Source organism: Muscardinus avellanarius, assembly GCF_963383645.1.
Source record: "Muscardinus avellanarius genome assembly, chromosome: 5".
NCBI lineage: Eukaryota > Metazoa > Chordata > Mammalia > Rodentia > Gliridae > Muscardinus > Muscardinus avellanarius.
In genome coordinates, this window is record NC_137790.1 from 69,865,032 (window position 1) to 69,880,839 (window position 15,808).

At 38.2% G+C, this 15,808-nt stretch overlaps 1 protein-coding gene across 3 annotated transcripts in view; it reads right to left on the reverse strand.

Annotated features, from left to right (window-relative positions):
* The window catches only part of GSK3B (glycogen synthase kinase 3 beta), a gene marked incomplete at both ends in the record, with an annotated part of 212,604 nt that extends 197,043 nt beyond the window's left edge, over positions 1-15,561 (reverse strand). For all 3 annotated transcript variants that reach the window (XM_080696857.1, XM_080696856.1, XM_080696855.1), the window contains one exon: positions 15,474-15,561. In XM_080696857.1, the coding sequence (XP_080552983.1) occupies positions 15,474-15,561 (88 nt within the window). The remainder of the gene's footprint in view (positions 1-15,473) is intronic.
* Between the last annotated feature and the right edge of the window lie 247 nt (positions 15,562-15,808).

The window sequence follows — 15,808 nt, forward strand, 5'->3', positions numbered from 1 at the left end:
GAGGCAAAAGGCACAGGCTTCATTGACCCTGATGTACTCTGTGCCTTTCATGTCTCAATAGAACATGTTTTTTCATCTAAGATGTTAGAAAAATGAAAGTCAAAGGAAAAAATGAATTACCCTTTGTCTTTTTATTTACTATGAAATAAATATCCATTTCCAGAAAGAACACAGATATCTACTTGGCACTAGAGATAATTTCTTAAATGTACACACTTTAAGAAATATTTTTAATGTGATATTAAGTTGGGTGTGGTAGTGCAGGCCCATAATCATAGGTTCAAGGCCAACCTCATAAACGAAAGTGAGACCCTGCTTCAAAATAAAAAATAAAATATGGGTGTAGCTCAGAGGTAAAATATCTCTCTGGGAATTAAAAAAAATACTAAATGTTCACTGCCTAAAACTATTAGCATTTTACCTCTAAATGCCAGGAGAGGTGCTCTCAACTTTGAACTTATTCCCCATCTAACTCACATGCAGACAAAGATTTAGCAATCTACTAGGTTGAAAAACAACAATTTTTTTTTTTTTTTTTGGTGATACTGGGGGTGGAACCCAGAGGCTTTCTACCTCCAGGCTATACTCCCAGACCACTTTATATTTTATTTGGATACAGGGTCTCACTAAGTTGCTGAGAGCCTCACTAAGTAGCTGAGGCTGGCTTCAAACCTGTGTGATCCTCCTGTCTCAGCCTCCCAAGTGTGGAGATGACAAGAGTGTGCCACCACACCAAACTGAAAAACAATTTTCTAGGATAACTGATTTAAATTTTGTTTTAATTCAAGCCAGGCATGGTGGTGCATGCTTGTAATACCAGCATCTGGAAGGCTAAGACAGGAGGATCCCAGTTCATGGCCAGCCTCAGCTACTTAGTGAGGCGAGGCCCTTCACAACTTAGTGAGACCCTGTTTCAAAATAAAGAATAATACATTGGGCTGGGGGTGTAGCTCGGATGTAGAATGCCTCTGGGTTCCATTCCCAATACTGCAAAAAATAAATAAATAAATAAATAAATAAGTAAATTTTGTTTTAATTCTATTGCTCTTCTGCTAAAGCCAGTGTCAATTTAGGCACATATCCACAAAATGCCAAGTCCATTAATTTTGCATTAATGCAAAAATCATCTATCTGAAAAGATACAGAATATCTAGGGAAGGATACTTAAATTGTGATAATGCCTATCTCTTAGAGAGAAAACTGGTATTTGCAAAGTAGGAACAGGGGAAACTGAACACCTTTTAAATTTTGAACCATTTTTACATTGTTTTAAAGCAAAATATATAATAAATTAAGCATGTAATTATCTAGGACATCATACCCAATTAATATGATTGTGGTTATTACCATGTTATATAGAGATAACACCTTGCTCTTACATATTCATATAATTATGTATCTTTATTAATACTCTAGTTACTCAAAAGTTTAAATACTGTGTAAACAGCTCTGAAAGACCACGAGGCCAGCTAATGTACCTGCTATCATACTGTTATTGTGATGTGATATGTAACTCCGTATTTATAATTTTCAGGTGCTGCTTCTACAAACTCAAAAGTCTAACATAAGCAATTTAATTGACTCAACTAAAAAACTTCAACACAAGTCATGAAGAGAGTGGTTAATTCCAAAGTAATTAACTTAGTTTACAGAATACAAGAAAGTAGAGGATACCACACTTAAAGATAAGTTAAGCTTCCTTGTAAGGAAATTTAAAACATACAATCTTTTTTTGTGTGTGATAACTGGGGATAGAACCCAGGGATCCTCTACCTCCAAGCTACACCCCCAGCCCTATATTTTATTCTTTATTTTGAAACACAGTCTGAGTTGCAAAGGGCCTCACTAAGTAGCTGAGGCTCTGCACGAACCACGATCCTCCCCCAGACTCCCAAATGCTAGGACTACAAGCATGTGCCACCACGCCCAACTTAAAACATACAACCTTTTGAATCTATTAGCCAATTAAGCCTCTAAGAATTCTTAGTTCTAAACCAAGGGTGGTGGCACACACCAGTAATCCCACTACTTGGGAGGCTGAGACAGAAGGACTGCAGGTTCGAAGCAAGCCTCAGCAACTTTAGTGAGGCCTTCAGCAATCTAGAAAGACCCTGTTTCAAATAAAAAATAAAATAAGGCTGGGGGTGGCTCAAAGATACAAGGCCCCTGGATTCCATCCTCAGTATCCAATCAAAAACAAAAAAAAGAAGCTGAACATGGCACATGCTTGTAATCCCAGCGCTTGGGAGGCTGGGACAGGAAGATCGCGAGCAGGTTCAAATCCAGCCTCAGCTAGTTAGTGAGTGAGCACTGTTTCCAAGTAAAGTATAAAATAGGCCTGGGAGTATAGCCTGGAGGTTGAAAAGCCCCTGGGTTCCACCCCCAGTACCACTAAAAAAAAAAAAAAAAAAAAAAAGAGAGAGAGAGAGAGAGAGAGAGAATGAATTCTTATATCTACAAAAAAATAGTACTGCACCAGAATCATCCTTTTTTCTTCAGAGAAATAATTAAGATATCTATCTTTTTTATTTTCATTACATAAGCCAGAAGTATATTTGGCAAATTTATTCTTTAAATAGCTATTCATAATTCATAAGAAAGCTTAAATGACTCCATGCAGAGCCTAAGCATTCTATAAACAGAAGGTGCTGGCAGGTAAAAATCCAAACTGCAATTTCATACATATACCAAGGAGAAAAACAAGTAAGAAAACAAGACTTAAAACAGATAAACTCGGAGGCAGGTGTGGTGGTGTGTGCTTGTAATCCCGGCATTTGGGAGGCTGAGACAGGAAGATCCAGGTTCGTGGACAGCCTCAGCTATCTAGTGAGGCCCTTTGCAACTTAGTGAGACCTTGTTTCAAAATAAAGAATAAGCCAGGCTTGGTGGCGCATTTGTAATCCCTCCACTCAGGAGGCTGAGATAGGAGGATTGTGCAGGTTCGAAGCCAGCCTCAGCTGGCTTAAGAGACCCTGTCTCCAAATAAAATATAAAATAGGTCTGGGAGTGTAGCCCAGAGGTAGAGGGCCCCTGGGTTCCATCCCTAGTACCACAAAAAATAATAATAATAATAAAAATAAAGAATAAAAAATAGGGCTGGGGGTATAGCTCGGAGATAGAATGCTCTGGGTTCCATCCCCAAATCTGAAAAAATAAATAAATAAGATTGTTGAGTAAATATGTAGGTGGACAACGGAAAGAGTTGGAAATATACCCTGAGCTAGCATACTAAAGACTTTAGTACCTCTTTCTATACCACTGAAATCCAACTAGAAGTTGGCCAATCAGACAGAGATGACCCAGTTCTCTTCATCAAATCAGAGGCTGTTTGATGTGAAGTTATTGCAGAACCCCAGCTCTCCAGAAGAGACTTTCCTGCCTCCTGCCCCTTTAAAAGAGAGTTCACTTAATATAACTTAACCTTCTCTGCCATGGTTTGTGATCCCAGAATTTGAGAGGCTGAGACAGGAAGACCACAGGTTCGTGGCCAGTCTCAGCTACTTAGTGAAGCCTCTGCAACTTAGTGAGACCCTGTTTCAAAATAAAGAATAAAAAAAATAGAACTGGCAATGTAGCTCGGAGGTAGAATGACCCTGAGCTCGATCCTCAGTATACTGCAAAAAATTAAATTAAATTAAAAAATCCCAAATCTTCTCTAGATGAACATTTTTTTATGGATGGTGGTACTGGGGGTGGAACCGAGGGGCTTTTCTACCTCTGGGCTATACTCCCAGACCTACTATATACTTTATTTGGAAACAGGGTCTCACTAAGTTGCTGAGAGCCCAAGTAGCTGAGGCTGGCTTTGAACCTGTGAAATCCTCCTGTCTCAGCCTCCCAAGCGCTGGGAATACAAGCATGAGCTACCCCGCCCAGCTTAGATAAACATTTTGAACAATTCACTAGTGATTTTCCCTGGAGCTGTTTGAGTCTACACTAAATAATCCCAATATGCTTTTTTTTTTTTGAATGCCCTATTATTTTTAGTAGGTGTAATACTTAACATCAGTATCCATCCATTCCCTTCTAAAGTATGGTTTTAAAACACCAGACAACTAGCTGAGCGTGGTGGCACAGGCTTGTAATCCCAGCATTTGGGAGTCTGAGACAGAAGGATCTGGGTTCGCAGCCAGCCTCAGCCACTTCATGAGGCCCTCTGCAACTTAGTGAGACTCTGTTTCAAAATAAAAAATAAAAAAAAATAGGTCTGGGGAGTGTTGCTTGAAGGCAGAATGCCCCTGGGTTCCATCCCCAGTACCACAAACAAAAAAAGACAACTGAATAAATTTGACCTGTGTTAGACAATAACTGTTAATAAGAGCCTGAAGAACCAATCCATGAGTGAAGTATATGTTCCATTTGTCAGATTATCAGATGCTTAGGAGACTTTCTGATTTATTTTCTGATTATAAAGAACCCAAAAATTGACATTCCAAATAATCCAATTCTACATTGATGTATACCTGCTATGCTTTGGGGGGAAAAAATAGGGTAGGAGATCCAGTTTCAAACACTGAAAAGTGCCCAAAATGTATTTGCCTAATGGGTTAAGTATACTTTCATGCTGGGTATAGTGGCACATGCCTGTAATCCTAGTATTTGGGAGGCTGAAGACAAGAGGATCACAGGTTAGAGGTGAGCCTCAGCAACTTAGCAAGACCCTTTTTTTTTTTTTTGCGGGTCTGGGGATGGAATCCAGAGGCATTTGACCTGTGAGCTACACACCCTGGCCTATTTTTTATTCTTTATTTTGAAACAGGGTCTCATTGAGTTGCGGAGGGCCTCACTAAGTAGCTGAGGCTGTCCGCGAACCGCGATCCTCTGGTCTCAGCCTCCCGAATGCTGGAATCACAAACTTTTGCCATCATACCTGGCTTTATATCAAATTTTAAAAGAGGTACAAGACACTTTTCATAAGCCATAGAAAGAGAGAAGGAAAAATATAATCCTTAATAAAAACTAACTTGAAAAAACACACTCTAGAGCCGGGCATGATGGCATATGCTTGCAATCCCCCACGCTTAGGAGGCAGAGACAGGAGGATCACGAGGATCACACAGGTTCGAAGCCAGCCTCAGCTGGCTTAAGAAACCCTGTTTCCAAATAAAATATAAAAAAATAGGTCTGGGAGCTGGGCATGGTGGTACACGCTTGTAATCCCCACACTTGGGAGGTGGAGACAGGAGGATGGCACAGGCACAGGTTCAAAGCCAGCTTTGCTGGCTTAAGAGACCCTGTTTCCAAAAAAAATAAAAAATAAAATAAAAAACAGGTCTGGGAGTGTAGCCCGGAGAAGGGTTTCCAGGAACCCCAGTACCACCAAAAAAAAAAAAAAAAAAAAAAAAGGTCTGGGAGTGTAGCCCAGAAGTAGAAGGCCCCTGGGTTCCATCCCCAGTGCCACACACACACACACACACACACACACACAATTACCTGAGGATATAAATATACTAGGATTTATTTACAAACTATCAGTACTGTTCAGTAGAAACCAGTACTCTGACTTGACAATTTTGTTATAAAAATTAAAAAAAAAAAAACCTTTTTCTTCTTGGGTTGTCAAAAGCCCTAATATTTTCCTTTTTAATGTTTGCCTAGAGTTTTCCCAGAAATGTTTAAAGAATTGAGAAAATTTCCAAAATAATTACAAATGGATAAATAATATATTTGCTATCAGGCATGCCTGGAACTAATTTCAAAGCAGTAATAGTGATGAAAGTTTTTTATAGTCATTACTAAATTATCATTTTAAGACTATCCTAAAAGCAAAGGGGACTTTAATTTATCTCTGGAATCCAGGTATTCAGGTAACAGCAATCCATTCTCCTTAAGAGAGCAATGACTGTGGAATCCGAATGCCCGCTGAGCAACTTTCTAGCCAAGTAATCTTTGACAAGTTGCTTCATTTCTCTGAATCTCATTTATCTCATCTGTAAAGTGAGGATGATATTAACTACTTTATAAAGTTGCCATATTGACTAAAATGAGATATTGCATGTAAAGAGTTTAGCAGAGTACTTAGTAAACACTCAAATCAGTATTATACATGTTAACTACATTATTATTCATGGTCACTTTCTATTAAAACAACTTAGTTGTTTTTCCCTTCCTCAATCAGGATTATGCTATATTGCAGTTAACACTAATTTTAAAGAGTATTAATGTTGCTGCTTTATACCAACATTTCTAATATTTTTGCCTAGCTATTTTTGGCTTTAGGGCCTATTAAGCCTAATCAAGCCTTGGCCTATAAATTCATTCAAATTATACACCCATCTAAAATACAAATTTCTAGAAAAAAGTTCCTCCTTCAGTCATGTTTACTCTCTATTACTTCAGTGACTTGAAAGGACAATCATGAAATTAAGAACTCGAAAACAAGAAAGTAACAACACCAGACAGAACATATTAATAAAGGAACAAACATCATAAGAGTTCAGAGCTTTATACCATTTATGGCCATGGTACCTAGAAACAAAAGAAAAAGCTGGTTTGGCAAAATTGGTTTCAAGAAAAATACATCATCAGAACTACTAAGAAAATTCTTCAATGGAAAAATAAAAGATACAACCACTTAAAAAATTGTAACTTACCTACACTTTCTCTCTAAAATATAAGCAAAAGTGAAAATGGAGACTTTAAATTCAGAACCCAAAGTTACATCTTTACATCCTGTGCCAGATCAAGTGTAATACAGGCACATATTGGAGTCATTTACTGAACATCCATTATATGCTGAGTATTATTATTATTATTATTATTATTATTATTAGTGGTGGTACTGGGGTTCCTAGAAGCCCTTCTACCTCCGGGCTACATTCCCAGACCTATTTTATATTTTTATTTGGAAACAAGGTCTCTTAAGCCAGCAAGGCTGGCTTCGAACCTGCGTGATCCTCCTGTCTCCACCTCCCAAGCGCGGGGATTACAAGTGTGCGCCACCAAGCCCAGCGCTGAGTATTATTATTTTAAAAAATGAGAATTAAGCCAGGTATGGTGGTACATACCTACAATCCCAGTACTTGGGAGGCTGTTGGAGGAGGATACGCGTTCAAGGAGAGCCTCAGCAATTTAGGAAGAATGGAGACTTTCAGCAACCTAGGAGATCCTGTTTCAAAACAAAAAAATAAAAAAGGGCTGGGGGTGGAGCTTAAAGGTAGAATGCCTCTACATTCAATTCCCAGTACCACACACACAAAAAAAAATAGAATTAAAAACTCAATAATACTAAAATGGAATAAATATTCCTTTATTTTATAAGATTAATGGTAAGGAAATTTGAGAAAACAAAGTGTCCTCTTTAAACTCTTTAATTGTCAGTTTTACCTTGCTGTTCTACTCAAACAGGTTTTTATATAAATAATCATATCTACGTCATATTCAACCAATTTCAAAACAATTTCTGTATGACTAAGGAAGACTGGTGTAACCAAAGATAGGAGCAAAGACCTCTTACAGCCTATAAAACGCCAGGCGTGGTGGCACAGGCTTGTAATCCCTGCGCTTGGGGGGCTGAGACAGGAGGATCTTACAGGTTCAAAGTCAGCTACTTAGTGAGGCTCTTAGCAACTTAGTGTAACCCTGTTTCCAAATAAAATATAAAATAGGTCTGGGAGAGCAGGGCGTGGTAGTGCACGCTTGTAATCCCCGTGCTTGGGAGGCTGAGAAAGGAGGATCATGCAGGTTCGAAGCCAGCCTCAGCTACTTAGTGAGGCTCTCAGAAACTTAGTGAGACCCTGTTTCCAAATAAAAATATTAGATGGGTCTGGGAGTATAGCCCAGAGGTAGAAAGCCTCTGGGTTCCACCCCCAATACCACCAAAAAAAAAAATATATATATATAGGTCTGGGAGGTTAGCCCGGAGGTAGAAAGCCCCTAGGTTCCATTCCCAGTACCACAAGAAGAAAGAGAAGAAAGAAAGAAAGAAAGAAAGAAAGAAAGAAAGAAAGAAAGAAAGAAAGAAAGAAAGAAAGAAAGGCTGACTATAAAATGCTGGCATAATGACCTACATCTGTAATCCCAATACTGGAAGGCTGAAACAGGAGGATCACAGGTTCAAAGGCCAGGCTCAGCAATTTAGCAACAATTGTAGCAATCTCGCAAGACTGTTTCAAAACAAAAAATAAAAATGTTAGGGGTGTAGCTAGGAAGTAGAATGCCCCTAGGTTCAACCCACACACACACACACACAAAAAAAATCTATGAAACATAAAAATGTTTTTATTCTTGAAATCATGCAAAATTCTCCTTCCATGACCACCACCACAATGACAAAAAAAAAAAAAATCAGCTAGAAAAGGATGCTAAATGTTCCAACAAATCCATATACTTGTGATTACGTTCTTAGTAGAACAGTATGGAGGAATCAAGTTGGTCCTGTTAGTACCAGCGTACACTCCAGTCACACCCACATGCTCTGCCCCTCCATTCTTCACTGTAGGCTAGAGCATCACAAGAGGCATCACATTTTCACATGCTGCCAGCCTCATCCCTGTCTCATAATCCCAACTCTCACTTAAAAGTATGGGACTATGGCACCAGGGTCAGCAAATGCAAATTTCTGTGTGTGTTACTGGGGATTGAATCCAGAGGTATTTAAACACTGAGCAACACCCTCAGCCCCTTTTCTTTTTCTTCCTTTTTTTTTTTTAAACAGGGTCTTCCGGTTTATTATTTATTTATTTATTTATTGGTGGTACTGGGGTTCCTGGAAGCCCATCTACCTCCAGGCTACACTCCCAGACCTATTTTTATACTTTTTATTTGGAAACGGTCTCTTAAGCCAGCGTGGCTGGCTTCGAACCTCCGCGATCCTATCTCTGCCTCCCAAGCGCAGGGATTACAAGCATGCACGCCCGGCTAACAGGGTCTTCCTGTTTAAAAAAAAAAAAAAAAAACTAGCCTTGAACCTACAATCCTCTTGTCTCAACTTCCCAAGTAGTATTCCTGGTGGCATGGGTATATTTCTCAGCATTTCCATATATATAGCTCAAACAAATAGCTTTTCCAAGTCTCAGAATTTGCTGATGTTACAAAAACCCTTGACTTTCCCAATATTGTAGTTTAGCCAAAACAGTAACATTCAAAACAGTAGCTCACACCTGCAACTCAAGTCCAATATATGAGAGACAGAACATGGTGCAAATACTGTCTGACATGCCAGTGAAATATTGTGGTTCCCAATTAGCCATAATTGGTTTGTGACTATATGAGTTCCTTTAAAGTTTTTTTCTAGTGCCTGTGCTTTACTGTCATTTCACAATTAATATTCTACAGGTACATCCAACAAGAGTACATACAATTCTCATATGAATATCTAAGTGTCTTAACAACTCTGAGTAGTATAGTTGAGAAAGGAATACAAGTAAGGTTCTGGTTTTCAGTTTCACAAGCAAGCAATTTTTCTTCATTAATATACAACAGGCAAAAATTTGATAACTTCCTTTTTTTTTTTTTTTTTGGTGGTGGTGGGGGGGGACCCAGAGGCTAACTCCAAGCTATACTCCCAGACCTATTTTATATTTTTTATTTGGAAACAGGGTCTCACTAAGTTGCTGAGAGCCTCACTAAGTAGCTGAGGCTGGCTTCAAACCTGTGTGATCTTCCTGTCTCAGCCTCCCAAGCGCAGGGATTACAAGCATGTGCCACCACGCCCGGCTATTGGCTAACTTCTAAAAACTTAATTTTTAGATGTCAAAGGATTAAAATTTCCCTGGGGAAGAGAGAGATACTACCTTACTACCTACTCCTCAATTTTTTTAAGTAAACATTTTTTTTTTTTTTTGGTGGTACTGGGGATGGAACCCAGAGGCCTTCTATCTCTGGTCTACACTCCCAGATCTATTTTATATTTTATTTGGAAACAGGGTCTCTCTAAGTTGCTGAGAGCCTAAGTAGCAGAGGCTGGCTTCGAACCTGTGCAATCCTCCTGTCTCAGCCTCCCAAGCGCAGGGATTACAAGCATGCGCCACCACGCCCAGCTCCCTCTATGATTTTAATCACCATACAACTTAATATTGTAGAGTAATATGCAACCGTCATTAATTATCCTCTGCTAAAAAAGTGATTGGAAAACATTTTATATAAGACAAATAATATTCTCTGATTTATTTTCCTCTTCAAATCTTATTTGTAAGCATTGAACCTATGCAATTAGCTAATTCTCTCCAATAGTACATTAAAAGCATTTATGCCAGACTCGGTGGCACATACCCCTAATCCCAGCTACTCAGGGGTGCTGAGGTAGAATTATAAATTCAAGGCCACAGAAAAGAATTGGGGATGGGGCTCAGTAATAGAGCACCTCTAGGTTCAATCACCAGTATTCAAAAAAAAGCACTTATTAGCAATATTTTAAGCTAATTTCCATGTGTAGTTCCTTACTTTTTCTATTTTGAGTAAAATATGCAACTCTAAAGAAGAAACTGAGCTGGGTGTAGTGGCATATGCCTGTAATCCTAGTACTTGGGAGGCTGAGATAGGAGGATCACAGGTTCAAGACTAGCCTCAAGTAATTTAGCAAGACTCTTAAGCAACCTAGCAAGACCCTGTTTCAAAACAAAAAATTAAAAGGGGTTGGGGTGTAGCTCAGAGGTAGAATGTCCATGGTTCAATCTCCAATATTGCAAAAAGAAAAAAAAATGCATATTATCCTTTATTCAATAACACAGAAACTTGGATGTGAATAAAAAATGTTGATTTCACCATAGCAAGTAAAAAGCTTTTGAAATATACTGATTTAAACTTAGGAGAAATGCCTTAACTCAATAAAAAAGCAAAAAAATTAAAAGGCAAAAATACCTTTTATAAAATAAACTTTCAAGCTGGACATGGTGACACACGCTCATAATCCAAGCATTTGGGAGGCTAAACTATTTAGTGAAGCCCTTTGCAACTCAGTGAGATCTTCTTTCAAAATAAATAATTTAAAAAAAAAAATAGGGCTGGGGTTTACACCTCAGAGGTAGAATGCCCCTGGGTTCCATCCCCAGTCCCATAATAAATAAACAAACAAACAAACAAACAAACAAACTTTCAGCCAGGCACAGTGGTATACACCTGTAATCCCTGTGCTAGGGAAGCTGAGTCAGGCAATTCACAGATTAAAGGCAAGCATTATGCCCTCAGCAACTTAATGAGACCCTGTTTTAAAATAAAATATGAAAAAGGCTAAGGGTATAGCTTGGAGATAGATTACTGGGTTACATCCCCAATAGCACATAAACTCATACATAAAGCAAACTTTTAATTTTTGCTGGAGTCTTCAAAGTAAAGATTCTTAGTATTTTCAGTATTTTAAGTGCAAAGTTTGCCTAAGAGTAATTATTATTTGTGAAAAGCAAGTTTTAAGCATACACCAAGGATAACATTAAAGCTCATATGAAATACCTAAAATATTCAAATAACACTTTAGTTCCTAAAGTATTTTCACTGTTTTCGAATAAGTTACCACAGAACTATTAAGGTTTCAAGTGTGAAGTTTTTAAATCTACACTAAAGATTATTTTCTTTTTAGTTATTTTAACCAAAATCATTTAAATGCAAACCTTTAGTTTACTACGCCCAAATATAAATTCAATATTTTCAGGTGTAGAAAGGTTAGAAAATGGGCAATTTGTAGATTGGGACCTTAAACATCATTGCCAGTGACTAACTCATAGTTTTGTTGGTTGAATTTTAAGGGAACATGTATTGGCTATAAAATTTTTAAAAAGTGAACTCATCTACCCTCTCATCTCAGCTTTCTCAATTTTCCCATTACAATTAACAATATAACTAACTTGGTGATCAAATCTTCCAGACCAGTAACCTCAGAATTTATTTTTAACTCCTGACTCGTTCAAAAATATTCCCCTTCAGTCCAATCCAAAGTCCTGCCAGTTTCTTCACTTATGTCTCTCAATCTGTTCCTTTCATCTTATTTTCACATTTTAATTTATACCCTCATTATTTACAACATCCCTTACTATCTCCCTAAAAGGGTTATAATGTCTCTCCATGCAAATGCATCAGCTTGGCTGCCCAAATCATTCTCCACCATCTTGTTTGGCAATCTACAGCGAATCCACATCACTCTTGAATCTCAGCTAAACTTTTTTTTTTTTGGTGGTACTGGAGGTAGAACCCAAAGGCTTTCTACCTCCAGACTATATACTCCCAGACCTATTATTTTATATTTTATTTGGAAACAGGGTCTCACTAAGTTGCTGAGAGCCTCATTAAGTAGCTGAGGCTGGCTTTGAACCTGTGCGATCCTCCAGTCTCAGCCTCCCAAGTGCGGGGATTACAAGCATGCACCACCACGCCCGGCCCAACTAAACTTTTAGAGGCCCCCTTTTCTATCAGCTAACTGTCCCAAAACTTCTCAAATTCCATCTCTTATTTTCTCATTTAGGCCCCTCTAACTCACGTTTATCACCTTGCTTGCTGCCTCTACAAAAAAAACTCACCTCATCTCTCTGCTTCTGTACATTTCCTTAAACTGCTTCTCCATCAGGTCAAGTTACAGCCCCTTTAACACAGACTTAAAACACACCTCTGCAGAAGTCTTATTTCTCCAACCCTCCTTTCTCACCCCTTTATTCCTTGACCCCTAAACAAAAGGTTCAATTTGTATTTTCTAATCTGTGCAGTCATCATGCTATTATTTTCAAATGCTTTTTTCTCAAAACTTGCCTTTACTGCTAAATAAGCTTTTGAGGCCAAGTACTGTAGTTCTATGGATCTCTTCAACAGGAGTCCTTTAGAACATCAGCACAAGAACAAATGCTTAACAGCTCCCATTTCTCCTAATCCCATTTCTACTAGAACTCTTTAATGTCAGGTTGTCAAAAACCCATAATTAGCAGGGCACAGTGGCACACTCCTGTAATCACAGTACTTGGGAGGCTGAGAGAAGTGCAGTTAAGTTTAAGGCCAGCCTCAGCAACTTAGCAAGACCCTGTTTCAAAAAAAAAAAAAAAAAAATTTTTAAAAAGGGCTGGGATGCAGTTCAGAGACAGAATGTCTAGGTTCTATCCCCAAGACCAAATAACAAAAACAGAATTAGTCATTACCTCCAACTTTTTAAATGTTAAATTGAGCTAAAATGTAGGTTAAGCTTTGTATGTGTGTTTGCGCACGTGTGTGTGCATGCAAGCGCACACAGGAGCAGTCTACCTTTGAGTTACACACCCAGCCCTATTTTCTATTTTACTTTAAAACAAGGTCTCAGCCAGGCACAGTGGCACACACTTGCAATTCCAGTACTTGAGAGGCTGAGACAGGAAGATCACAGGTTCACAACCAGCCTCGGCTACTTGGGCCCTTGGCAATTTAGTGAGACCCTGTTTCAAAAAACTAAAGAGTAAAAAATAAGGTTGGGGATATAGCTTCAAGGCAGAATACCCTTGGGTTCAATCCCCAGTACCACAAAAACAAACAACAACAACAAAAAAAAAAAAATAGAATGTCTCACTAAATTGCTGAGGCTGGTCTGGATCTGGGACTCTCCAGTCTCACTCAGCCTTTCAAGTACTGGGATTACAGGATTACACTGCACTCAGCAAGGTTAAACATTTTAACCTGCAAATTTAAGAGTTATTCCATCCTCAGCCAACATCTATAAGAAGTAGTCTCCAAAAAATAAAAATCTTGGAAACAAAAGTCTCCAAATTTAACATTAAAATCCAGCATTACAGTTCTGTCTACAAAATAAATCTAACAAATGAATTACTGAAAATTTATTTTGCATGAGTTTTAGAGTATATTACCAAGATGCAAAACATACACTTTAGTACCACCAAAGCTTTTAAGTAACTATTTAAAGATTTGCTTCATCATAGCTGGGAATTACCCCAGAATTTTTAAAAAATTCTTTTCAAATGACCCCATAAAGTGCTTAGAAAGCATGACCCTTCCTTGAAAGATGCAAAATCAGCTTCCCTCTTCACAAACCCTGTGTTCTCTACACTAGCTAGTCAGTTATTATTTCAAAAACATTTTCCCATTCAGCTATTTCCTTGGACTACCTCGTTTCAAGCAAGTTCCAAAAGCCAACATGAATTGAAATCTTGAGGTCAATTAGAAAGTAATCATTTTGTGATGCTTAAAGATATAATCTATTTCACATAATTGCAGATACATTATGGGTTTTTTTAAGTCTCCATTCTTTCAGGCAACAAAATATTTTATCTTTGCCTTCATCAAGCCCCTTTCTCAGAGAAGAAATAGATATTTTGTCAAATTCTGTAAGTATGTTTAAATGGCTGTTATTAAATACCACATAAACATCCCCATAAATAGATACAATGGAACACTAGATACTTAGTATACAACACTTCAAGAGCATAGACTTTCCTGCAAAAATCCAGAGCAAGAGTACAGTCTAGCAACAACCCTGAACACAGCTGTACACAGACCAACATAGCCCAAATACTCCTAGTATTTCCAGGACCACAGCCTTCTGCAAAAGCTATCATAAAAAGAACTTAAGTTCACAGTCTTAGCTAAATGTAACAGAAACTAATGCAACCATATTTTAAATAATCCTAAAAAGAAATCTGTTCTGTATTCCACAACATTTGACAAGTAATGAATGCCATGACACCTCAAAATTGAACTTAAATGACAATGAGTCAGTAACAATTAACATTTAACTCAGTTCTGGCACTAGGACAATACAAACCTCAATCAAAACTTGGACCTACTTCCAAGCTACCTTTTGACTAAACAAATTATACGGTAGCAGATTGGTAATGTCAAAACAGGAAGGTTAGGAGATAACACAATAAACCACTTATCCAATTGAAGACAATGCATTTAAGAGATGCAACTGCTGCTGGATATTTATCAGCTCCTCCCCGCCCCTACTAAAGAGAGAGATCAATGCTTCCCTCCAAATGTGAATGCCGGTTACCGAGGAAGTTCATCCCCAGATTAAGAACAAACAGTTTGTATAGCCACAAAGGCAAAAAAAGAAATGTAGGAGGCTGGGACATTTTATGTCTCTATTAAGTATACAAAACTAGATAACCCCTGAGACCTGAGCTAACTAAATATTCTCCCTCGCTGCAGAAGACATATCACTCTACAAATGTACATATGGCTTATGGATCAAGTCCTGTCCTCCTCATTATTCAAAAGGATGGAAAGTAAACACTTTCATCGCTATTTTAATGTGGAAATACTCAAGAACCAGATAAAGCTAACTACCACCAGCTCCCCCGAAAAAAAACACTATAAGAAATGTTCCAAATCGAACCATCCAAATAAAAATCATATTCCTTCAACTCAAGGTTAATGAGACCGGGGGAGGGGATATGGGAGGAGAAACGAGGGAGCTGCCTCATCTTTGACTAAAGACAGGTTTTGCCCTTTTCCATTACCTCTGATTGTTCTATCTGCAAGTCTCATATTTTAAGATTCTGGTATTTCAAGGTTTCTTATTTTAAGGGTGAGGTGGAGAAGGGGTGTAAAATAAAATCGATACTCACTGCTAACTTTCAAGCTGCCAAAAGCTGACGGCTGCTGCACTGGCTTGCAGCTCTCCGCAAAGGAGGTGGTTCTGGGCCGCCCTGACATGATCACTCTTCCCGAATCACCTTTTCCTTCCTTCCTCCTTTTCTTCCTTTTGTTTTAAGTTGGGTGTTAGGGTAATAATAAATGCAGCATTAAGTTCTCCCACAAGAAAAAGAAAACGACTTCGTCCTCCTGGCCTTTTACTTTTTTTTTTGTACAGCTATATATATATATATATGTTAAAAAAAAAAAGACAAGCGATGTATTTCTCCTTCAAGACAGATCGGTACGGATACTTAACATATAAATG